This window comes from Perca flavescens, chromosome 21, assembly GCF_004354835.1.
Source record: "Perca flavescens isolate YP-PL-M2 chromosome 21, PFLA_1.0, whole genome shotgun sequence".
NCBI classification, from domain to species: domain Eukaryota; kingdom Metazoa; phylum Chordata; class Actinopteri; order Perciformes; family Percidae; genus Perca; species Perca flavescens.
Genome location: NC_041351.1, coordinates 360358 through 386304, shown reverse-complemented (window position 1 = coordinate 386304; position 25947 = coordinate 360358). Strand labels below are relative to the sequence as shown.

Below are 25947 nucleotides of genomic sequence, written 5' to 3'. Positions count from 1 at the left end.
GGAAGCAGTCAGCTGTTCCACTAACTCCATCTTAAACACTGAAGTGAATATGAAAGGCAGCACTAAAAGAAGTGACAGTTACATTTTAAATAAAGAAGGGTGTATTCCTCCTTCAGCGATGTGTTTATAGCACCAGTTCATATTGCCATAACCATAAAACCGATATATTATGCAGCCCTGCGTGCAGCTTAAATGCACTTCCTGGTTCAGCGTATGATCAAAGACCTGCATTCCTCCTCTTCATTTATTTCAATTCATCATTTCTCATTTTATTTTATATTCTTGTTATTTAAGGTTTTTTTTATTGTTTATCCAAAAACTTTTTTTTACTCTATTGTACAGATTTACAGTTTGAGAGGCTTTCACTTTAAACAGAAGTGATGCATTGTGGGTAACTTGTTTTTTATTTACGTGAGTAACTTTTATCAGATAAACACAAAAATGTTAGAGTGAATATAAATATATATATTCCCTGCGCAGAGTTTTAAGAGACTCAATCAGGAGATATAGTCCAGTAATATAATAACCTTAAAGTTGTATTATTATGGATTTAAAATACACGACGGTGAACCCGCTGCAGCGATGACGTCACGGCCAATAGGAAGCGCAGGAAGGTCACGTGGTCAGAAAGCTGAGAGGAGCTGCAGCAGGTGAGTTAAACAAACACTCCTCTCGCCTTTATTCCTCTTTATTCATCCTTTCTTTCTTGTTTCTTTAAACTCTGAGAGAGTCCGCGGAGTGGTAGGGAAACAGACACGCTACTCTTTTAAACCGCACGGCACGGCACGGCACGGATCAGCTGCTGATTAGAAACTGTTTGATGCTGAATGAGCTTCACGTGCACAGACGCCTAATTAACGTCAGAATGTCCCTCAGACTTCAGAGGAGTCTCCGTTATTACATAATCTAATAATCTAAATAGCTCATGTGTTCATCTGTTGTGATGTTTGTCTGCTGGTGTTAAAACATCAAGAGTTAAAAGTCTAAACTCCACTAACGAGAGGAAACTTCTACCAGGTCCATCCAGTAATTAGTCATGCAAACATGTCACAAAATGTCTCTCAAATGTGGAGATTTCTTCTTCTGTCTTTTTAGATAGATAGATAGATAGATAGATAGATAGATAGATAGATAGATAGATAGATAGATAGATATTTTAACCTGAGTATCTCTGAGTTTGGATTTAACAAACAAGACATTTAACTCTGATTAAACAACTAATCCATTCATCCAGGAAATATCAGTAGGTGCTTCCCTAAATTGTTGCACATGACTGTAAATAAATAAATAAAATAAAATATATACACATTGATGATGTAATATATGACGATCAGGCTTCAAAATTAACTTTTTTGTCCACCAGCCAAATGGCTAGTGAATGTTCAAATATTACCAGCCACTCTATAGGTTATCATTGGGGGTTTTTGGACTAGTGAGTGAAGCAAATCTACCGGCCACTTGCATGTTTTACTAGCATTTGGCTGGTAAATGGTGCTAATTTATACATCAGGTTGTTTAATTCTTACACATTTTGTTCTTATGATTTCAAACAGCAGGAATATAAAGCTGGAAGAAGTATTCAGATTACTGCATTGAAAGTACTAATACCACCCTGTAATAATACTCTGTTCCAGTACCAGTCCTGCAGTGAAAATGTTCCTTCAGTTATATGTTTATATGTTTTCTAGTCCGTCAGTCAGTCAGTTTGTGGATGTGCAGCCTTTCAGTTTCTTCCAGAAAGGGATCTTTTAAAGGTCCCATGACATGGTGCTCTTTGGATGCTTTTATATAGACCTTAGTGGTCCCCTAATACTGTATCTGAAGTCTCTTTTATATAGACCTTAGTGGTCCCCTAATACTGTATCTGAAGTCTCTTTTATATAGACCTTAGTGGTCCCCTAATACTGTATCTGAAGTCTCTTTTATATAGACCTTAGTGGTCCCCTAATACTGTATCTGAAGTCTCTTTTATATAGACCTTAGTGGTCCCCTAATACTGTATCTGAAGTCTCTTTTATATAGACCTTAGTGGTCCCCTAATACTGTATCTGAAGTCTCTTTTATATAGACCTTAGTGGTCCCCTAATACTGTATCTGAAGTCTCTTTTATATAGACCTTAGTGGTCCCCTAATACTGTATCTGAAGTCTCTTTTATATAGACCTTAGTGGTCCCCTAATACTGTATCTGAAGTCTCTTTTATATAGACCTTAGTGGTCCCCTAATACTGTATCTGAAGTCTCTTTCCTGAAATTCAGCTTTGGTGCAGAACAACAGCCACTCCCAGTCCCACAATGAGCGTGTTAGTTCTCTAACCCCTAAGCAACTGTTTTGTTTTCCCTTCACAGAAGGGGTGAATTATTGAATGAAAGTGTAAAAGTTCAGTCTCAAAACCATCGTCGCTACGTAAGGTTTTCCTGAGGCTTCTGTAAGTAGGCATACGGATAGTTTAACAACTTCAACATAAATAAAGCAGAATAAACTTAACGTTCAACTCTCTGCCCTTTAACATTGTTCATGCATGTAATCAAATTGTGATTAAATTCATTCAAAAAATCATTGGCGATACCCAGACCTAGTTATAAACATTACTGCCTCAATAAAGGAAGCACACACAAGACTACCAAAATAAGAGTCTACCTGTTTCTCTATTTAAAAGACTACCAAAGTAAGAGTCTACCTGTTTCTCTATTTAAAAGACTGCCAAAGTAAGAGTCTACTTGATTCTCTATTTACAAGACTACCAAAATAAGAGTCTACCTGTTTCTCTATTTAAAAGACTACCAAAGTAAGAGTCTACCTGTTTCTCTATTTAAAAGACTGCCAAAGTAAGAGTCTACTTGATTCTCTATTTACAAGACTACCAAAATAAGAGTTTACCTGTTTCTCTATTTAAAAGACTACCAAAGTAAGAGTCTACTTGATTCTCTATTTACAAGACTACCAAAGTAAGAGTTTACCTGTTTCTCTATTTAAAAGACTACCAAAGTAAGAGTCTCTGTTCCTTTCGGGCTGCAGGTGGAGGTGATGGGGGAGTCTCGTCTTATCGTGGAGGAACTGCTGTCCGTCTGTCTTCAGAGGATCACCATGGAGGAAAACACCGCCAACACAGAGAGAGGTGACAAACTCCACAAAAACCTGAAAAAAGATATAAAATGTTAAAGAAAAGTGACAATTATTTTCCTTTTTGTAAATATTTTTTATTATTTTCCTTTTTGATTGGCCTAGTGGCAGTCAGAGATGTGGACTCAAGTTAGAGACCCAGAGACTTTAGACTCGACTCAGACTCGAGATGCATGACTTGTGAACAATCTTTATTCTTTAGTCTGATGAGCTGAATCCTGCTCTAACTCTAACCTTTCTAAGTAACACGTAATACGTAACGTATCTGCTGCGAGAGAGGACAACAAACATCTCAATGCACCGGCAGCTGCTGTGTAACTCCTCACAAGAGCTGGCTTAATAAACTTCAGACAACAAGACCCAAACTAAAGAATTGCTGAATGCTAAACGTGGTATCAAGATAAAGGGTTCTGGCTCCACCACTTCTAATTTTATCTGAAAACTCCCCCTGATAGCTTAGCTAACATGTTTTGCTCAGCATTGTCCAGCTGATGTTAGCTTGCTTGACTTGGACTTTAGCGAACATCTCTGGTGTCCAGATGATAAGATCGATGATATGTAGAGATGATAATATCGATGATATGTAGAGATGATAAGATCGATGATATGTAGAGATGATAATATCGATGATATGTAGAGATGATAAGATCGATGATATGTAGAGATGATAAGATCGATGATATGTAGAGATGATAAGATCGATGATATGTAGAGATGATAAGATCGATGAGATGTAGAGATGATAAGATCGATGAGATGTAGAGATGATAAGATCGATGAGATGTAGAGATGATAAGATCGATGATATGTAGAGATAGATGTAGAGATAAGATCGATGAGATGTAGAGATGATAAGATCGATGAGATGTAGAGATGATAAGATCGATGATATGTAGAGATAGATGTAGAGATAAGATCGATGAGATGTAGAGATGATAAGATCGATGATATGTAGAGATGATAAGATCGATGATATGTAGAGATGATAAGATCGATGAGATGTAGAGATGATAAGATCGATGAGATGTAGAGATGATAAGATCGATGAGATGTAGAGATGATAAGATCGATGAGATGTAGAGATGATAAGATCGATGAGATGTAGAGATAAGATCGATGATATGTAGAGATGATAAGATCGATGAGATGTAGAGATGATAATATCGATGAGATGTAGAGATGATATGATAAGATGAGATGTAGAGATGATAATATCGATGAGATGTAGAGATAAAGATCGATGATATGTAGATGATAAGATCGATGATATGTAGAGATGATAATATCGATGAGATGTAGAGATGATAATATCGATGATATGTAGAGATGATAAGATCGATGATATGTAGAGATGATAAGATCGATGATATGTAGAGATGCAGACGGGGAAGTAATGACATGATGATGGACAGAAAGAATAAACTCCCTGCACTGCGTTTGAGGATGAAGATCTGATATCTAATACTGTCCTCCTAGAGTTGTTTGTCTGTCTGTCCTAGAGTCACTAGATGTCTGTCTGTCCTTCTAGAGTCAGTAGATGTCTGTCTGTCCTATAGTCAGTAGATGTGTCCGTCCTATAGTCAGTAGATGTCTGTCTGTCCTTCTAGAGTCAGTAGATGTCTGTCTGTCCTAGAGTCAGTAGATGTCTGTCTGTCCTATAGTCAGTAGATGTCTGTCTGTCCTATAGTCAGTAGATGTCTGTCTGTCCTTCTAGAGTCAGTAGATGTCTGTCTGTCCTATAGTCAGTAGATGTCTGTCCGTCCTATAGTCAGTAGATGTCTGTCTGTCCTAGAGTCAGTAGATGTCTGTCTGTCCTTCTAGAGTCAGTAGATGTCTGTCTGTCCTATAGTCAGTAGATGTGTCCGTCCTATAGTCAGTAGATGTCTGTCTGTCCTTCTAGAGTCAGTAGATGTCTGTCTGTCCTAGAGTCAGTAGATGTCTGTCTGTCCTATAGTCAGTAGATGTCTGTCTGTCCTATAGTCAGTAGATGTCTGTCTGTCCTTCTAGAGTCAGTAGATGTCTGTCTGTCCTATAGTCAGTAGATGTCTGTCTGTCCTATAGTCAGTAGATGTCTGTCTGTCCTATAGTCAGTAGATGTCTGTCTGTCCTTCTAGAGTCAGTAGATGTCTGTCTGTCCTATAGTCAGTAGATGTCTGTCTGTCCTATAGTCAGTAGATGTCTGTCTGTCCTAGAGTCAGTAGATGTCTGTCTGTCCTATAGTCAGTAGATGTCTGTCTGTCCTTCTAGAGTCAGTAGATGTCTGTCTGTCCTATAGTCAGTAGATGTCTGTCTGTCCTTCTAGAGTCAGTAGATGTCTGTCTGTCCTATAGTCAGTAGATGTCTGTCTGTCCTATAGTCAGTAGATGTCTGTCTGTCCTAGAGTCAGTAGATGTCTGTCTGTCCTATAGTCAGTAGATGTCTGTCTGTCCTTCTAGAGTCAGTAGATGTCTGTCTGTCCTTCTAGAGTCAGTAGATGTCTGTCTGTCCTATAGTCAGTAGATGTCTGTCTGTCCTTCTAGAGTCAGTAGATTTCTGTCTGTCCTATAGTCAGTAGATGTCTGTCTGTCCTTCTAGAGTCAGTAGATGTCGGTCTGTCCTATAGTCAGTAGATGTCTGTCTGTCCTATAGTCAGTAGATGTGTCTGTCCTTCTAGAGTCAGTAGATGTCTGTCTGTCCTATAGTCAGTAGATGTCTGACTGTCCTTCTAGAGTCAGTACATGTCTGTCTGTCCTATAGTCAGTAGATGTGTCTGTCCTTCTAGAGTAAGTAGATGTCTGTCTGTCCTAGAGTCAGTAGATGTGTCTGTCCTATAGTCAGTAGATGTCTGTCTGTCCTATAGTCAGTAGATGTCTGTCTGTCCTTCTAGAGTCAGTAGATGTCTGTCTGTCCTATAGTCAGTATATGTCTGTCCTTCTAGAGTCAGTAGATGTCTGTCTGTCCTATAGTCAGTAGATGTCTGTCTGTCCTTCTAGAGTCAGTACATGTCTCTGTCCTATAGTCAGTAGATGTCTGTCTGTCCTTCTAGAGTCAGTAGATGTCTGTCTGTCCTATAGTCAGTAGATGTCTGTCCTTCTAGAGTCAGTAGATGTCTGTCTGTCCTATAGTCAGTAGATGTCTGTCTGTCCTTCTAGAGTCAGTAGATGTCTCTGTCCTATAGTCAGTAGATGTCTGTCTGTCCTTCTAGAGTCAGTAGATGTCTGTCTGTCCTATAGTCAGTAGATGTCTGTCTGTCCTTCTAGAGTAAGTAGATGTCTGTCTGTCCTATAGTCAGTAGATGTCTGTCTGTCCTTCTAGAGTCAGTAGATGTCTGTCTGTCCTATAGTCAGTAGATGTCTGTCTGTCCTTCTAGAGTCAGTAGATGTCTGTCTGTCCTATAGTCAGTAGATGTCTGTCCTTCTAGAGTCAGTAGATGTCTGTCTGTCCTATAGTCAGTAGATGTCTGTCTGTCCTTCTAGAGTCAGTACATGTCTCTGTCCTATAGTCAGTAGATGTCTGTCTGTCCTATAGTCAGTAGATTTCTGTTTGTCCTTCTAGAGTCAGTAGATGTCTGTCTGTCCTTCTAGAGTCAGTACATGTCTCTGTCCTATAGTCAGTAGATGTCTGTCTGTCCTTCTAGAGTCAGTAGATGTCTGTCTGTCCTATAGTCAGTAGATGTCTGTCCTTCTAGAGTCAGTAGATGTCTGTCTGTCCTATAGTCAGTAGATGTCTGTCCTTCTAGAGTCAGTAGATGTCTCTGTCCTATAGTCAATACATGTCTGTCTGTCCTATAGTCAGTAGATGTGTCTGTCCTTCTAGAGTCAGTAGATGTCTGTCTGTCCTATAGTCAGTAGATGTCTGTCTGTCCTTCTAGAGTAAGTAGATGTCTGTCTGTCTGTCCTATAGTCAGTAGATGTCTGTCTGTCCTTCTAGAGTCAGTAGATGTCTGTCTGTCCTATAGTCAGTAGATGTCTGTCCTTCTAGAGTCAGTAGATGTCTGTCTGTCCTATAGTCAGTAGATGTCTGTCTGTCCTTCTAGAGTCAGTACATGTCTCTGTCCTATAGTCAGTAGATGTCTGTTTGTCCTTCTAGAGTCAGTAGATGTCTGTCTGTCCTATAGTCAGTAGATGTCTGTCCTTCTAGAGTCAGTAGATGTCTGTCTGTCCTATAGTCAGTAGATGTCTGTCCTTCTAGAGTCAGTAGATGTCTCTGTCCTATGGTCAGTACATGTCTGTCTGTCCTATAGTCAGTAGATGTCTGTCTGTCCTATAGTCAGTAGATGTGTCTGTCCTTCTAGAGTCAGTAGATGTCTGTCTGTCCTATAGTCAGTAGATGTCTGTCTGTCCTTCTAGAGTAAGTAGATGTCTGTCTGTCCTTCTAGAGTCAGTAGATGTCTGTCTGTCCTTCTAGAGTAAGTAGATGTCTGTCTGTCCTATAGTCAGTAGATGTCTGTCTGTCCTATAGTCAGTAGATGTCTGTCTGTCCTTCTAGAGTAAGTAGATGTCTGTCTGTCCTAGAGTCAGTAGATGTCTGTCTGTCCTTCTAGAGTAAGTAGATGTCTGTCTGTCCTATAGTCAGTAGATGTCTGTCTGTCCTATAGTCAGTAGATGTCTGTCTGTCCTTCTAGAGTCAGTAGATGTCTGTCTGTCCTTCTAGAGTCAGTAGATGTCTTCTGTCTGTCCTTCTAGAGTCAGTAGATGTCTGTCTGTCCTTCTAGAGTCAGTAGATGTCTGTCTGTCCTATAGTCAGTAGATGTCTGTCTGTCCTTCTAGAGTAAGTAGATGTCTGTCTGTCCTATAGTCAGTAGATGTCTGTCTGTCCTATAGTCAGTAGATGTCTCTCTGTCCTTCTAGAGTCAGTAGATGTCTGTCTGTCCTTCTAGAGTAAGTAGATGTCTGTCTGTCCTTCTAGAGTAAGTAGATGTCTGTCTGTCCTATAGTCAGTAGATGTCTGTCTGTCCTTCTAGAGTAAGTAGATGTCTGTCTGTCCTATAGTCAGTAGATGTCTGTCTGTCCTATAGTCAGTAGATGTCTGTCTGTCCTTCTAGAGTAAGTAGATGTCTGTCTGTCCTATAGTCAGTAGATGTCTGTCTGTCCTATAGTCAGTAGATGTCTCTCTGTCCTTCTAGAGTCAGTAGATGTCTGTCTGTCCTTCTAGAGTCAGTAGATGTCTGTCTGTCTTTCTAGAGTAAGTAGATGTCTGTCTGTCCTATAGTCAGTAGATGTCTGTCTGTCCTAGAGTCAGTAGATGTCTGTCTGTCCTTCTAGAGTCAGTAGATGTCTGTCTGTCCTAGAGTCAGATGTGTCTGTCTGTGTCTCCAGAGTTAGTAGAAGTGGTGAGGAACTTTGAGGCAGCGAGGAAACGATGGCTGCATGCTGAGTTGGAGCTGAAGAAATATAAAGAGCTGCTGGTGAAGTCTGACGTTTCTAAAGCTGCTCTGGAAGTGAAACTGAAACACGCTCGCAACCAGCTGGACGTGGAGATGAAGAAACGCTACAAGGTGGAGGGAGACTACCAGTACCTGGTCAGAATATATTATATATATTTAGATTATTACTTTATTCATTATTACCCACATAGATTTTGTTTTTCACTCACTCCAACAATTAAAAAAAAAAAAAAGAATCGGCAAAAACGTCTCTGAAGATTGTTGTTTTTAACTCTGATGTTCGGCAGCAGCGACAGATGCAGCTCATGTGTGATATTCTGGTCCACGACAGTAAATCCAGCGCGTGTTTGAACGATGAGCAGAAGTCTCTTCTGGCGACGTTCGAACAGAAAGCGGGGAATCTGACCATGCACCGGAGCAGCAAACGGTAAGAGACGAATCACTGCAGGGTTAAAGTAAAGATTCAAGTTTGGACCAATCGGAACACTCGGTGTAGATCAGTCAATGTGACCTAAAGATTAAAGTTTGGACCAATGGGAACACTCTGTGTAGACGGGTCAATGTGTGCTAAAGATTAAAGTTTGGACCAATGGGAACACTCTGTGTAGACGGGTCAATGTGTGCTAAAGATTAAAGTTTGGACCAATGGGAACACTCGGTGTACATGAGTCAATGTGTGCTAAAGATTAAAGTTTGGACCAATGGGAACACTCGGTGTACATGAGTCAATGTGTACTAAAGATTAAAGTTTGGACCTTTTTTGTCGCCTCTTTTGTTGCTTTTTCCAATGTTTTTTATTGTTTTTTTGTCGCCTATTTGGTCTCCTGTTGACGATCAATGTTTGAACCAAAGACTAAAGTTTGGGCCACCGATGAAACAAACAACCAGTCCAGTCTCCGTTATACAGCTGGCTTGTTTCATCATGTGCTGCTTCTTCTATCTTCAATTTGCATTCTTCTTTTAGTGCAATGCCTTTATTACGCGTCATTTAGTTTATAATGGAACACGTACATTACGTTACTATATCTGGGCCTGTGCACACTCCTCTCAACTAGTCGACAATCTTGTGTATGTTTATTGTCCTTAAGTACATTATTGTCTTGTTATATACTATCTTCTATCTATCGATATTATATCGACATCGATATATGAGGCCCGATATTGTCTTACATTTTGGATATCGTAATATCGTGATGGGTGGTGATGGAGCAGTGGATATGACACATACCTTTGGTGTGGGAGATCTGGGTTCGATTCCCACTGCGGTACATCAACCAGTGTGTCCCTGAGCAAAACACTTAACCCATAGGAACTCCAGAGGTGTGCAACCTCTGACATATATAGAAATTGTAATTCGCTTTGGATAAAAGCGTCAGCTAAATGACATGTAATGTAATGTTGTCTTTTCCTGGTTTTAAAGGCTGCATTACAGTGAAGTGATGTCATTTTCTGGACTTACCGGACTGACTTACTGTTTTATAATTTGCCATGGTAGCCACATTATTGGTGATTATTTATCAAAACTCTCATTGTGTAAATATTTCTGAAAGCACCAGTAGTGAACCCTAGATATCGCCACAATATCGACATTGATGTATTTGGTCAAAAGTATGGTTTGATTTTCTCCATATCGCCCAGATCTAGTGTTGTTGAATCTCTGCAGACTAACACTTTGTCTTTGTGTCTTCAGGTTGCGCGTGATCGACGAGTCGTCTTTCCTGTCTCACTCTGACATTAGCTACGATCGGACAGACGATGACATGGTACGTACACATATTGCGTTTGTTCTTTAACGGGAACAGACTGCAAGATGAACTTTAGAACTAATCATCCACATATTTAAAATCTCCCATCGGTTGTTCTATTGATTTCTTTCTGTTTATTTCACTGCCTTTTTATTGAAACCAACTTGTAGACACTTTAAACGTACTGCAGATTGAAAGGAAATGTATACCTATAATACTTTACACCATATGTGTGACAACAAGGTAATCAAAGTGCTTTATATAAAATAACATAATACAGTATATACAGTATTTCACAGTGATATAAGTTTGTGTTTTGATGTTTCAGGATCTGGACACAACTTTATTGAAACCTCTGAGATCCCGAGCCAGAGAGAAGAGGGTAAGTGTGCCATTGGCACCTTTACGTTTTCTTCTGTCTCTTTTGGAAAAAAAAAAGTTTAAATAAGCGACTTTAAAAAAAAGACAGTAGAAAGAAAGAAAGAAAGAAAGAAGACATTTTTGTTGATTTTGTTGCTTTTTTGTCTGCTTTTTTGAGCCATTGTTGCCTAACTGTCACTACAATGTCCTCTGCAGCTGTGTGTGTGTGTGTGTGTGTGTGTGTGTGTGTGTGTGTGTGTGTGTGTGTGTGTGTGTGTGTGTGTGTGTGTGTGTGTGTGTGTGTGTGTGTGTGTGTGTGTGTGTGTGTGTGTGTGTGTGTGTGTGTGTGTGTGTGTGTGTGCCTCTGCAGCGTTCGTCGATGGGTCCGTCGGGCGGGACTTCGGTTTTGAAGCGAGGGAGGAGTGGGAATGTGTCTGCAGAGCTGCTGGAGAGGAATACTGTCGAGAAGGTGAACACATTGATTAGATCAGATCTTTTACTGGAGTCGTAGCCTGTCCGATAAATGCACAGCACTAACAATGTTAAGTTTTGTATCAGGAGGTCGTGTCGATAGTGAAGGCGTCAGTGAGTCCGGACACTGGGGGTCAGATCCACATGGTGGTGGGGATCACACAGGAGACCCCCGAAAACCCAGTCAGGACCATCACCCAGGAGTGCACCGTTTCACTCGCAGGAGGTCAGTTCAGTCTTCACAGTCCCTTCAGAAAAACGCAATTATGTGATCGCATAATTCAACGCATAATTTTTATATATTATATATTTTTATGCGGGGGGGGCAAGCGCATTTTTTCAAATACGCCGCACTTTCGCCGCATAAATTGCCGATTTCTGCGCAAAGTATGCGGGGCATGCATGATTTCATAATCCCTGCATTATCGTTGCAAAAAAGTTACATAATATATCTTAGCAGAAAGTTAAAAAATGTTGCGTTTACTTCACACAAGAGCAGCCATTTTCCCCTGTTGCCATGGTAATGTTACGAAGTGGCGTAATTACACGACGTGACATCATCGAAAATCAGCGTGTTGGGGGAATCACTTTTTGTTCTCGCATAAAATTGCATAAATATCCTGCATATTCCATCACATTTTTAAATTTTATTTAGATTTTTGCCCGCAACAATCTGGAAGGACTGTCTTCACAACCTTTTTAAGATTCTCAGCTGAGCTCTGATTGTTTGTATGAAATGTTTAGAGCTTGTTGGTGTTTCCTCAGACCAAACCTCGGTGTGGTTTCCCGGAGATGAGACGGTGCTGCTGCCTGAATCTGAAGCCGCCGTCCGACAGTCTTACACCTGCACTGCTGAGAAAACCCTGAAACATGTCTTCCTTTCTAAAACTGTAGGAACCCACACAAACATAAAGCTCACTGAACCATGGTGTTACAGTTAGAAAAGACAAACACAATCTAATCTATTCATAAAGTCTAGTTTTATGTTTTTTTTATTTTTTTAGTGAATTGTTGAATCTGAATTTCTGAATGACGTTTTTTATTATTCTTTGGTATTTGTCGGACTCAGAACAGAGATCTGGGTAGCATTTAAAGTTTAAATGGAACAATAGTTGTTTCTTATCTGAATTTAAAACAAATCTATGAGTAAGAAGTGATCATTTGAGGGTTCTAGCGGCAAAGGAAGATTAAAGATGAGTCTGAGCCAGAACAATATCAGCATATTTATTCAACTTATTTATCATCATCGAGGGGCGACCCTGATTTACAACATCGAGACACAAACCAAACAACACAGAAGAGAAGCGACACAATCACAAGAAAACTGGAAAGACACTAAAACCTTTAGATTTGGAAAAATGAAGCATGCTGCGTGCTGATTGGATCACTGACGCTCTATAAGTCTGATAATTGGTATTGAATGACTAGACATTTTCGATACTTGATAGTTCAGAGGGAATTCTTTCGGTGCCTACAAAGTATTGAATATGGGACCCAGCCCTTCAAGAGCCTTATAGATAAAGAGATACCAGTGAGTATTTCGTCTCTCTTAGATAAATATAAATTAATTGATTATCGCCTTTGTGTCTTACCGGAAAAAGAGCTTTATTATTTACCTTATCTAAACGTTAATGGACCCAGAATCGAGCCCTGTGGGACGCCATTACATTTTGCAAGAAGCCTTGACTCAAATTAGGATCTCAGGCTTTAACTTAGGGCTGGGTATTGTTTAAAATCTTTCTATCCGGTGCCAATTTCGATACCTCAGTTTCGATGCTGGTTCCTAACGATACTTTTTTCGATACCATAGGTTTTAAAATCCATTTCAACACCAACAAAAATACATTGAACACAAATCTTTTATTTTCCGCCTTAATTGTGAATCAAAACCGTTATCAAAATTAAAAAATTCTGGTAAAACTGCTCACTCACAGTAACATTATTAAAAGTGCCTTGCCTTGCAAGCTCAGCCTGTCAGTTGTCAGGGCACTGTGCCTTGCTTGTCTAAGAGGAAGTGTAACGTCAACAGCACAGTGACCGCTTTCGGCTCGCCATTAATATCCATAGATTAATAGCATATCGCAGCAAACGCTGTCTATGTGAAGTTTTAAAAATCTGCCACACTTGAAAACACTTTATCGGCATCGCCGTGACTCACTGTGACTTCAACAAAACTGCAGACACTTTACTGTGTGTGTGTGTGTGTGTGTGTGTGTGTGTGTGTGTGTGTGTGTGTGTGTGTGTGTGTGTGTGTGTGTGTGTGTGTGTGTGTGTGTGTTGGAGCTCTGTGTCAATATGCAGAGAGGACAGATAAGCTTGCGCTTAGGCGCTCAGACGCTTTTGGAACCGAAATTTGGCACCAAAAGATTTTTTTCGGTGCCATAAAAGTATCGACGATCGGTACCCAGCCCTACTTTAACGTGGGCTCGCTCAGTGAGATTTGTCTGTGTCCCTCCAGGTGATCCGGCCGGAGACGTGCTTGCCGTGCGGGAAGAGGATTCGCTTTGGGAAGGTGGCGCTGAAGTGCAGAAACTGTCGTACAGTCACTCATCCGGAGTGCAAACAGTATCTCGTTGCCGGCTGCTCAGCCGCGTCCACGACGGGAAGTTCAGCACAACAGGTAGCGCCGAGTTATTTACCAGATACTGCAGAAACAGTCAGTGATATTTATGTTTCTATTCCATGATGAAAACTGTGAAGAGAGGTCAATAAAGCCAGTAAATCCCCGGTAGGGATAGGACGGGATGAACATAACAGATGGAGCTGAGGAATGAAGTCTTCTCTTTAGTTTAAGAGTGTATTCACACCAAGCTCGTTTGATTCAAGATTCAAGATTAACTTTATTTGTTCCACAATGTGGGAAATTCAACTTCCCAGGAAGTTGACAGAAACACAGGAAGTCATCATGGCTTTGTTAACTGGAGATGTGTTTGTGTTGAGGACTCGTTGGAGGGTTTTGCTCCTGCGACCCATCCCAGAGTCCCGCGGCTGATGGTGGAGTGTGTGGCTGAGATCGAGAGGAGGGGGCTGGAGGAGGTGAGTCTTTGACCCTCTGGCTACATCTACTGTAGCCTCTGTAGCTATGTGTTGGTGTAACAACCTCAGAGCCCTACGACATACTGGGCTATTGGTTTAAAAAGGAATATCTTCTGCTACGTTTCCTCCTCTCATTCCCCCTGCTCTGGTGTTTCCCCCTCTCATTCCCCGTGCTCTGGTGTTTCCCTCTCTCATTCCCCCTGCTCTGGTGTTTTCCCTCTCATTCCCCCTGAGAATGAGACTTGGTTTCAGAAGATCCACAGTGTGAATCTACATGAATGGGGGGGGTTCTCCTTCATATTTCTTCTAAATATTGGGTGAGGGGGGGGGCCATATCCCAGGGTTTAAGGTACTGCTTCCTGCTGTGTGCAGAGAGGGCTGTACCGAGTTCCCGGAGGTGAGCGTCTGGTGAAGGAGCTCCGAGAGCGGTTCCTCCAGGGGAAAGCTCCACTCATGCTTGGTAAAGTCCAGGATGTACACGTGCTGTGTGGTCTGCTGAAAGACTTCCTGAGGAAACTGAAGGAGCCACTGCTCACCTTCAGACTGCACCGCACCTTCATGGACGCCTCAGGTATGAAACTACTATCTGAAACAGTCAGACGTTTGACAGCATCAGTATCCTGAATATCAGAAACATATCAGCAGAGTTAGAATAGTTACCATAGGGTTAGTTAACCTAACCTCCTTCATGGACGCCTCAGCTAGGAAACTAACTGTACACATTTTTTTACTTACAGTTATTAACAAATAACTTTTCATGTGTAATTACTTGTAAAATTATCCACAAGAAAATGTAAAACTATCCTTAAAAAACAAAATCACTCTAAAATATCATAATCATGAAAAATATAACACTTACCTCATGGCCAATGTCTTTTTCCACATTTTGCTGCCATTTTGGATTTTGATAGAAATGTTTGGAATGTTGGCATGAAGTCACATGACCTGATTACATGAAACATCAGTGTTTTTCATCAACTGCAACCACATAATGCCCTTCCCCCATATCTCCTCCACCTACAGCCTGTTAAATGACTGTATCCCCAAAGATACAGAAACTATTTCTAATACCTCAGCCAAAGAGGGACATACCTCCGCCTTTTGTGCTTTTAGACTAAGTGGCACCGTGATGAATGCTAGCCAGTAGCGAAAAAGAGAATTAAAATGACAACGCAACAGGCAAAGCAACAACACCATAGTTAATATTGGAGTGGCTAGAACAGATGTGTGTAAACGATACCAAGAGATCATTTTGGGTTTGGCCACCGTAGGAGGAAGGGCTAGAAAGTAATATTCTATTGGTTGTCATATACAATTTCACTGCTAGATGGGAGAAATTCTTACACAATGTAGCTTTAAGTTGGATGTACCAATCTGTTAGTTTTTACATCATGACAAAACTAATCAAACTAAATAACTGAAGAGATTCTTACATTCTACAGTTTCCACAGTTCACTGTGTGAGACACATCTGATGCTATTAGTCCACACAGGTCAACTTTGACTACACCAGCCAATGAAATGACTCCAACAATTTGAATGACACCGATATCGATTCATAATTGTTACATCGGAAACAGTCAAAGGTTTTACTGTGAAAGACCAGATGCCTTGGCAGCATCAATATCCTGATTAGTCAATATCAGAAAACAGTGGAGTTAGACCTTGTCAGTGATCACCTAGTCTGGTTTAACTGATGCACAGAGCTGGGATAAAGGGCTTCTTCATGTGCTCCTGGGATGGGCAGGGTTTCCCAGATCGAACGTCTTTGTTTCGACTTCGGCCTGTTTGTCAGTTTGTGTTTACACACTTGTTAATCACGGTTGAATGCTAATACATCGTTAAATATGTCTTCAGGGTCCGTGTACTTGGCGGCCAACGGATTTTCGTTTTGAAAGGAAAAAAACAAAAATGAGAAACGGCCAGTTTCCCAATTACCATTAGTAATAGGAAAACAAAAAACGGAAAACAACCCATTATTCGTCTTTTGTTTTGATATTAAAAAACGGAAAACGAAAAACTATCTCGTTATCCGATTTTCTTTGATGTGTTTGTAGATGGAACTCGGAAATTAAATTGTGTGTATAAATCTTATTCCTCATTCATTTTTTTCGTGACCCGGAAGCGATCGTAGGTAGTAAGCGGCTGCATACCCGGAAAGCATTTGGACATCAATGAGACCATGGACAGTTAGAATGATACGGACGTAAAAATGTTTTTAGACGAATATGCTAGTTTTATATTAGAAAACCGAGAGAATGGGATGTCTTGTGGGGATATAGCAGCTGCGTTGGGTTCACAGTTTGGAACGATACAGGGTTTCTGAGAGGAGTGTGTGGAGCTGGTGTGCTCAGCAGGGACTTGTGGCGAAACACAAGTTGACTTTTATTATGAAGTGGTCACAGGAGATTAGCGCTGACTCCTCTCATTCATCAAAAATTAGTCTACACAACAAGACAACCATCATAGTCTAATAATAATAATAATAATGAAGCGAAACATTTTCAAAATTTCTCATTTTCACATAAAACGTTGTTTTGCGCCATTGCTTTGGCAAATATCTGTCAGACAAACTAAAATCGAAACCATGATATGGCTTTCCCTTATCAAATCGCAAAAGACAAACAAACAGGGATATAATTAGTATAAATAAGATATAAAATCAATATAAATGTGATTTTTGGAGGTTAAAAAAGTAACTAAGTAACTACATTTTAAATTAGCTACTTTTACTATTTTACTTGTACTTGAGTAAACAACAAAGTAACAGTACTTTTACTTAAGTAGAACATTTTTTTTACTCTTTTCACTTCTGCTGATTTATTTAAATTCAGCGATTTCAACTTCAAGTTGGCCGTCAGGACAGAAGTCCCTGACAAGTCCCTGCTGAGCACACCACCTCCGCACATTATTATTATTATTAGACTATGATGGTTGTCTTGTTGTGTAGACTCATTTTTGATGAATCTCCTGCACTTCATAATAAAAGTCAACTTGTGTTTCGCCAGTGAAATGCTTTTAATATTTGCATATTAAAAGCGATATGCAGACTAGGGCTAGGTCTATGCAATTTTTAGATTTAAATAAATCAGCAGAAGTGAAAAGAGTAAAAAAAATGTTTTCGCTTCATTATTATTATTAGACTATGATGGTTGTCTTGTTGTGTAGACTCCTTTTTGATGAATGAGAGCAGTCAGCGCTAATCTCCTGTGACCACTTCATAATAAAAGTCAACTTGTGTTTCGCCACAAGTCCCTGCTGAGCACACCACCTCCACACACTCCTCTCAGAAACCCCCGTATCGTTCCAAACTGTGAACCCAACGCAGCTGCTATCTACACAACTAGCATATTCGTCTAAAAACATTTTTACATCCGTATCATTCTAACTGTCCATGGTCTTATGGGTCTCATTGATGTCCAAATGATTTCCGGGTATGCAGCCGCTTACTACCTTTTTTTTTATTTATTTTTTATTGAACAATAGTAACAACCAACCTTGGCCTGGTACAGTAAATGAAATGTCATCACAGACAACAGACAAACACCTTACATAAGAGAGAAGAAATAGCAGATAAAAAAAAAAAAAAAAAAAAAAAAAAAAAGCCGCTTACTACCTACGATCGCTTCCGGGTCACGAAAAAAATGAATGAGGAATAAGATTTATACACACAATTTAATTTCCGAGTTCCATCTACAAACACATCAAAGAAAATCGGATAACGAGATAGTTTTTTGTTTTCCGTTTTTTAATATCAAAACAAAAGACGAATAATGGGTTGTTTTCCGTTTTTTGTTTTCCTATTACTACTGGTAATTGGGAAACTGGCCGTTTCTCGTTTTTGTTTTTTTCCTTTCAAAACGAAAATCCGTTGGCCGCCAAGTACACGGACCCTTCAGCTTATATAGCTGACTTGTTACTAAGAGTTAAACACCGTACTGATGTTAATAAATAACTTTTCTAACTCGTCTAGCTCACTCTTTATGGACAACAACTAACACCAGATTACACATTATATCTCAGCAAAAAGTTGATATAAAATATGTGAAATAATAAAACGTTTCTTGGCTTTTATAAAACATCGATTTTATTCAATTGAATTTTATCTATAGTATCAAATCATCACAAGAGTTATCTCGAGACACTTTACAGATAGAGTAGGTCTAGACCACACTCTATAATTTACAAAGCCCCAACAATTCCAGTAATTCCCCCAAGAGCAAGCATTCAGTGAGACAGTGGCGAGGAAAACCTCCCTCTCAGGAAGAAACCTGGGACAGACCCAGCCTCTTGGTAGGAGGTGTCTGACAGGACAGACCCAGGCTCTTGGTAGGAGGTGTCTGACGGGACAGACCCAGGTTCTTGGTAGGAGGTGTCTGACGGGACAGACCCAGACTCTTGGTAGGAGGTGTCTGACGGGACAGACCCAGGCTCTTGGTAAGAGGTGTCTGACGGGACAGACCCAGACTCTTGGTAGGAGGTGTCTGACGGGACAGACCCAGGCTCTTGGTAAGAGGTGTCTGACGGGACAGACCCAGACTCTTGGTAGGAGGTGTCTGACGGGACAGACCCAGACTCTTGGTAGGAGGTGTCTGACAGGACAGACCCAGGCTCTTGGTAGGGGATGTCTGACGGGACAGACCCAGACTCTTGGTAGGGGATGTCTGACGGGACAGACCCAGACTCTTGGTAGGAGGTGTCTGACGGGACAGACCCAGACTCTTGGTAGGAGGTGTCTGACAGGACAGACCCAGGCTCTTGGTAGGGGATGTCTGACGGGACAGACCCAGGCTCTTGGTAGGGGATGTCTGACGGGACAGACCCAGACTCTTGGTAGGAGGTGTCTGACAGGACAGACCCAGGCTCTTGGTAGGGGATGTCTGACGGTGCCGTTTGGGGGTGTGATGAACAGTGGAAATAATAGTCACAATAAAGGTAATGGATCAGTGACTACAATGGTAGTCGTAGTAGTTCATGGCACAGCAGAGCATAGCTGGACGTAGGAGAGCGTAGCAGGGAGTGCAGCAGGACCACGGCGACAGCTGCAAACAAGATCTTGGTGCCATCCTAATCCAAGGAAATATGATGGGCGAAAAAAAGACATAAGGACTCCGGGGTTTATGACAACAAGTCAGTAAGTCGGCACTGAATTCTTTCCAGAGTTTCAGAGTTGTTGTTGTTCTGAAATCAACAGGCGTTACTTTTCCAACTCTTAAACTTGTTTTTTCCAATGTGTCCCACACCACATGAACGCATCGTAAAGCCTGACATAGCGTCCGTCCCCTTCTTCTATCTCCACTATCTACTCTGCAGAGCCATCATCGCTGCATCGGAGCCTAGCGCCGCCCGGGACGGCTGTGAATGGTTTAAAGAAATACAAACCAGGCAGAACGTTTCTTTCCACTATCCTAGGATAGATAGGTGGTTTAGCCAGACCATACATTGGGAGAATGTGTGTTATCTAGCCATCTGTTTCTGTGTTTCAGAGCTGTCTGATGAAGACAACAGCACTGCCATCATGTATCAGGCCATCGCAGAGCTGCCGAAGGCCAACAGAGACACGCTGGCTTTCCTCATGCTTCACTTATACAAGTAAGAGCTTTGAGCTTCTTTCTGAAGCCTTCTGATGGAAACCAACACACAAATTATCAGGGCTGCGTTGAAAAGAATTTTTGTTTGAGTGATCTAATATTTATTAATGAAATTTAGATTAATGCATTTTAAGCATTGATGTATCAGGGCATCACCGTTTACCTTAACCAAACTCTGGCTAAGAACATAACAAACATAAAAATGTTTGCATTGTCAAATCCTTTATAAAAGAATAGGATTTAAAACTGCAGCTTTGTTGTTTCTATAGGATTCAGAAGCTGTTTAAAGCGCCCATATTATGCTTCGGTTCATAATTGTATTTTAAGGTTGTACCAGAATAGGTATACATGGTTTAATTTTCAAAAAACACCATATTTTTGTTGTACTGCACATTGCTGCAGCTCCTCTTTTCACCCTGTGTTCAGGTCTCTGTTTTAGCTACAAAGTGAGACATCTCTTCTTCTTCTTCTGTACTAGCTTTGATTGCACTCGCACATGCTCAGTAGCTCAGATGGTATATCATGTCAGCTAGCTCCATAGACCGTAAAAGAAAGGCTGTTTCTCTGACTTCAGTCAGTTACAGCTGGGAGACTTCTTCTAAACGAGGACACACATGGAAGTAGTTCTTTTGTAGATTATGGTGAACTAGTGTGTGTTGTAGCAGTGCTTTGTCATTGAGAATGAGGTAGCATGCTAGCGCTAGCATGCTAAACGTTTGCTAAAGGTTTTGATTACTAAAGGCTTTGGCTCCACAACATTATACAATAATGTTATATGAAGGAGAATGCATCAAACCGTTACAGAATCTAAACTGTTTTTATTGTGCAAAATACAAAGCAGTAAAATAAACTTAAATTAAATAAATTCCCATAGCAACATCTTTAACATGCTTCCTTTTCAAAACAAAATAGCTGTGAGATTGCTGTTTAAACACGACCTTGACCACAGGTAACATTAGTTTGTAGAACAGTGGGTGGAGCTCTGCTGTCAGCTTGCTTCGGTGTTTGAATAACGTTTGGCGGAAGTATTTCGGCAAGGCAAGACATCTTAAATCCAGTGTTTTAACCATTGTTCTGAACCCGTCTTTCTCGATGGTCTGTAGTGGGACTGTAGGTGGATTGTTAATGCGTTCATTGTGTTGCTCCGCTGCATGCTTGAGGTGACAGGTCTTAACATTACAAACCTCCAAACAACAGACACGCTTCCTCTTTTTGGCACAAGTCCTTCTGTGTCATCATGTTCTACTAGTTCTGCAGCTTTGATTTCGGAACTTTCCATGTCCATCCTATCCATCTTCACCGTAATGTAACACCCGAGCACTACCGTTTACCCTCACCATGCCTGTTTAGTAGCACAAGATTGAAAAGGGTCTGTCTAAACAGTATCGCGCAGCGTAGCGTTCCAAACGTAATTTGTAATCAAATACACCGGTATGGCGGTATATTAAAAATTCATATCATAACAAAAATATACACCGTATACCGGTGTGAACCGGTGTGCTTTTTTCTAATTTCTTTCACTTCCTTGACTTTTCTGTCAGTTTTCCTAAAATTAAATTAATAACTTACTTTTTCAAAGTTGTACCTTATTTTGTTGTTGCAGTTTTTGTTTGTTTTTCACCGTGTAAACTGTGCGTGTTTGTCCAGGGTGATGAGCAGTCCTCGGTGTCAGATGGACCAGAGTAATCTGGCCCGCGTGTTCGGACCAACCATCGTTGGACATGGCATGTCTGAGCCGTCTCCAACCACCATCATGAGAGACACAAACACACAGCCAAAGGTTGGCCATCTAGACATTATAATATAACTGTCTTATTCAACACTATGTAGACATTATAATAACTGTCTTATTCAACACTATGTAGACATCATAATATAATAACTCTTATTCAACACTATGACTATGTAGACATTATAATATAATAACTGTCTTATTCAACACTATGTAAACATTATAATAGCTGTCTTATTCAACACTATGTAGACATTATAATATAACTGTCTTATTCAACACTCTCTAGTCATTTTAATATAATTGACTATATTTGGGAGGATAAACATGTGAACTGTCGATACATTCTGGTCTTGGTAAGGTCTTGGTTTAGGTTTAGGGGTTCTGGACTATTTGAGCTTGGTTTAGGGTTTCTGGTCGTGGTGATATCTTGGTCTTGGTTTAGGGGTTCTGGACTACACCACTGAACAAGGTGAATCCCTGTAACCCTGTGTGTCAGGTTCATTGTGTCGGTTTGTCTCCAGGTGATCTGCCGCTTGTTGTCCCTCCCTCAAGCTTTCTGGAGACGCGTCCTCTCCGTCCACACGGACCACATCTCGTCCTCCAACATGGCGCCATGCAGCAGCCAGGACCAGGGACGCGGTGGGTTAGGGTTTAATATCCATACATATTATCTGTTAGGAACAGGGACACATTAGAGAACATTAGGGAACATTAGGGTTTAATATGCATACATATTATCTGTTAGGAACAGGGACCCATTAGGGAACGTAAGGGACCATTAGGGACCATTAGGGTTTAATATCATACATATCTGTTGGGAACAGGGCACATTAGGGACCATTAGGGTTTAATATCCACACATATTATCTGTTAGAAACAGGACACATTAGGGAACGTAAGGGACCATTAGGGACCATTGGGGTTTAATATCATACATATTATCTGTTGGGAACAGGGCACATTAGGGACCATTAGGGACGTGGTGGGTTTGGTAGCGATTAAACTAAAGTTTTCCCCTGGGTCTGATCAGCTGCAGTCTGTTTTCTCGGTAGTCAAAGCACTCTGCTAAAATTTCCCCACAAACTGTTAACTGTAAAAAAGTTATTGCCAAAGCTTCCCCACGCCACTTTTAGAGTTACTTAGACATCATTACATAGACTTTAGACATACGCACATCTAGGTTCGTCTTCTGCTTTTCACTTTAATGATCCAATCCAGCGAGTTTTCTCCTGGTTTAACGGCGTGTTCATTAAGCTGTAACCAAACATCAATCTACGATGCTACCGTCCAACTTTATCGATGCCAAGTGAAAGTATCCAGACACGTCGTCTGTAAGGAAGAGGGACCCAGTGGGTTCTGGTTTTCTCCTGTCTGATGCTTCCAAAAGTTTGTATTTCACTTTAATATAGAGCTGCAGTGAAAACACAACAGTGAAAACACCCTCAACTATATTTACCGTCAGACTTTTCATTCAGAACACAAGACAAAATAAGAGTTTACTTTATTATTATTATTATTATTATTATTATTATTATTATTATTATTATTATTATTATTAAAGGTTTATTTAGATGGGGACAGATACAAAAAAACATAGATAAGCTTCAACAGTCATCTGATGTATGTATCATAGTGTTTTTAGCCGAAGCTAATTCACGACACTTGTCCCTAGTAGGGCTTTTGGTCACAAATAAAAATACAAATTTACATTATTATTATTCAAAATACAATAAAGATGAAATAAAAATGGAAGGAAAGTATACAATGAGAGCACAGTGTAAAAACTAAATATGAGGGCAAGATTGTTCCTGAATTAGCCACAATTTGGTATTTTTTTTTTAAATTTGCTAATGTTGGGATACATTTCACGTGGTCTGGCAAAGAGTTACATAATTTTGCCCCTTTTACTGATAATGCAGTTTGAGCAAATGATGTTCTACGGAAAGGGATGCTAAAATTGCCTTTTAACGCTGCTCGGGTGATGGTTTTGGTACCACTTTGCTGTTTTATTGTTGTTCTGCAAAGGGGGGCAGCATTATTTAGGCATTTTGAAGACAAATTTAACAAAATGCAGGGAGATAAAATTAGCAAAACTTAAAATCTTATGTTTGCTTATAACGTATGTGCAGAATAACAGTTGTTCTCGACTGCTCTGTTTTTGTGATCGTTAGGAGCCTAAATCTAAATTGCCCATTGATGGAGAAACACTGTAGCAGACAGTTAGTTTTCTTAGTCAGAAGTCAGCGTTGTAAAGCAGCCAGCTGTGATTCCTGATGAAGAGTCAGTGTTGTAAAGCAGCAAGCTGTGATTCCTAATGAAGAGTTAGTGTTGTAAAGCAGCCAGCTGTGATTCCTGATGAAGAGTCAGTGTTGTAAAGCAGCCAGCTGTGATTCCTGATGAAGAGTCAGTGTTGTAAAGCAGCCAGCTGTGATTCCTGATGAAGAGTCAGTGTTGTAAAGCAGCCAGCTGTGATTCCTGATGAAGAGTCAGTGTTGTAAAGCAGCCAGCTGTGATTCCTGATGAAGAGTCAGCGTTGTAAAGCAGCCAGCTGTGATTCCTGATGAAGAGTCAGTGTTGTAAAGCAGCCAGCTGTGATTCCTGATGAAGAGTCAGTGTTGTAAAGCAGCCAGCTGTGATTCCTGATGAAGAGTCAGTGTTGTAAAGCAGCCAGCTGTGATTCCTGATGAAGAGTCAGTGTTGTAAAGCAGCCAGCTGTGATTCCTGATGAAGAGTCAGCGTTGTAAAGCAGCCAGCTGTGATTCCTGATGAAGAGTCAGTGTTGTAAAGCAGCCAGCTGTGATTCCTGATGAAGAGTTAGTGTTGTAAAGCAGCCAGCTGTGATTCCTGATGAAGAGTCAGTGTTGTAAAGCAGCCAGCTGTGATTCCTGATGAAGAGTCAGTGTTGTAAAGCAGCCAGCTGTGATTCCTGATGAAGAGTCAGCGTTGTAAAGCAGCCAGCTGTGATTCCTGATGAAGAGTCAGTGTTGTAAAGCAGCCAGCTGTGATTCCTGATGAAGAGTTAGTGTTGTAAAGCAGCCAGCTGTGATTCCTGATGAAGAGTCAGTATTGTAAAGCAGCCAGCTGTGATTCCTGATGAAGAGTCAGCGTTGTAAAGCAGCCAGCTGTGATTCCTGATGAAGAGTCAGCGTTGTAAAGCAGCCAGCTGTGATTCCTGATGAAGAGTCAGCGTTGTAAAGCAGCCAGCTGTGATTCCTGATGAAGAGTCAGCGTTGTAAAGCAGCCAGCTGTGATTCCTGATGAAGAGTCAGTGTTGTAAAGCAGCCAGCTGTGATTCCTGATGAAGAGTCAGTGTTGTAAAGCAGCCAGCTGTGATTCCTGATGAAGAGTTAGTGTTGTAAAGCAGCCAGCTGTGATTCCTGATGAAGAGTCAGTGTTGTAAAGCAGCCAGCTGTGATTCCTGATGAAGAGTCAGTGTTGTAAAGCAGCCAGCTGTGATTCCTGATGAAGAGTCAGTGTTGTAAAGCAGCCAGCTGTGATTCCTGATGAAGAGTCAGTGTTGTAAAGCAGCCAGCTGTGATTCCTGATGAAGAGTCAGTGTTGTAAAGCAGCCAGCTGTGATTCCTGATGAAGAGTCAGTGTTGTAAAGCAGCCAGCTGTGATTCCTGATGAAGAGTCAGTGTTGTAAAGCAGCCAGCTGTGATTCCTGATGAAGAGTCAGTGTTGTAAAGCAGCCAGCTGTGATTCCTGATGAAGAGTCAGTGTTGTAAAGCAGCCAGCTGTGATTCCTGATGAAGAGTCAGTGTTGTAAAGCAGCCAGCTGTGATTCCTGATGAAGAGTCAGTGTGTTCCTCCCCAGGCCGGTTGTTCAAGCCGCTGACGTCTCCCGAGATGAACAGCTACAACAAATCTCACGTCAGAGGATCGGTGAGACCGATCCGAAACCAGAGCAACGCTTTCACCGCCAGCACGTAAGACCAGAGCCCACCTGTTCAGCTCTGTATCACTAATAATGTCTCCAGCTAATTAACCAACAGAAATAATAGTTTAATCTCTCCAGCTAATTAACCAACAGAAATAATAGTTTAACGTCTTTGTCGTGTTTCTGTCTCCAGAGCACGAACTGATCCAGGCAGGAAGTTCTTCACCTCGCCCAGCTGATCCTCCCTTATTTTGTGTGTGTGTGTGTGTGTGTGTGTGTGTGTGTGTGTGTGTGTGTGTGTGTGTGTGTGTGTGTGTGTGTGTGTGTGTGTACCTGACTGTATTTTTGCGTGTGTGTATCTTTGTGTACCTGTGTGTATGTTTGTGTACTTATCTTTGTAAAACATGTAGCTGTCAGTCTTTCTGTGTATCGGTCCTGCTGTCTGATTGGTTCTCACACTGACCATTTCACATGGGATCTAAATCTACTTCAGTCCTGCTGTCTGATTGGTTCTAACGCTGACCGTGTCACATGGGATCTAAATCTACTTTTTCATATTTAGTAATAAAACAACCCAACAGCTGATCCTTTTATTTGAATAAAGTTTATTTTAATGTTAAAATAAAACAAAGACGAAGCGGCT

General features: G+C 40.8%; 1 protein-coding gene across 2 annotated transcripts; it reads left to right on the top strand.

Moving 5' to 3' along the window:
* Positions 1–560: 560 nt before the first annotated feature.
* On the top strand, positions 561–25619 carry si:ch1073-416j23.1 (rac GTPase-activating protein 1). 2 transcript variants are annotated; one of them, XM_028567770.1, is made up of 17 exons: positions 561–650; positions 3018–3117; positions 8420–8622; positions 8775–8914; positions 10178–10250; positions 10561–10614; positions 10963–11061; positions 11151–11289; positions 11829–11953; positions 13522–13683; positions 14004–14099; positions 14472–14670; positions 19585–19690; positions 21337–21469; positions 21946–22063; positions 25242–25353; positions 25498–25619. In XM_028567770.1, the coding sequence occupies exons 2-17, from the start codon at positions 3027–3029 to the stop codon at positions 25541–25543; spliced, it is 1896 nt and encodes a 631-aa protein (XP_028423571.1). In that variant the 5' UTR covers positions 561–650; positions 3018–3026; the 3' UTR covers positions 25544–25619. The 2 variants fall into 2 exon arrangements, with proteins under 2 accessions (XP_028423571.1, XP_028423572.1); XM_028567771.1 differs by lacking the exons at positions 21946–22063; positions 25498–25619 and having other exon boundaries at positions 25242–25347.
* The last annotated feature ends 328 nt before the right edge of the window (positions 25620–25947 follow it).

Coding starts and splice junctions, on each gene's coding strand:
- si:ch1073-416j23.1 (XM_028567770.1), top strand. CDS start 3,027: ATGGGGGAGTCTCGTCTTATCGTGGAGGAACTGCTGTCCGTCTGTCTT. Junction 11,062..11,150: donor AGAGGAATACTGTCGAGAAG/GTGAACACATTG, acceptor GTTTTGTATCAG/GAGGTCGTGTCGATAGTGAA. Junction 11,954..13,521: donor ATGTCTTCCTTTCTAAAACT/GTAGGAACCCAC, acceptor GTGTCCCTCCAG/GTGATCCGGCCGGAGACGTG.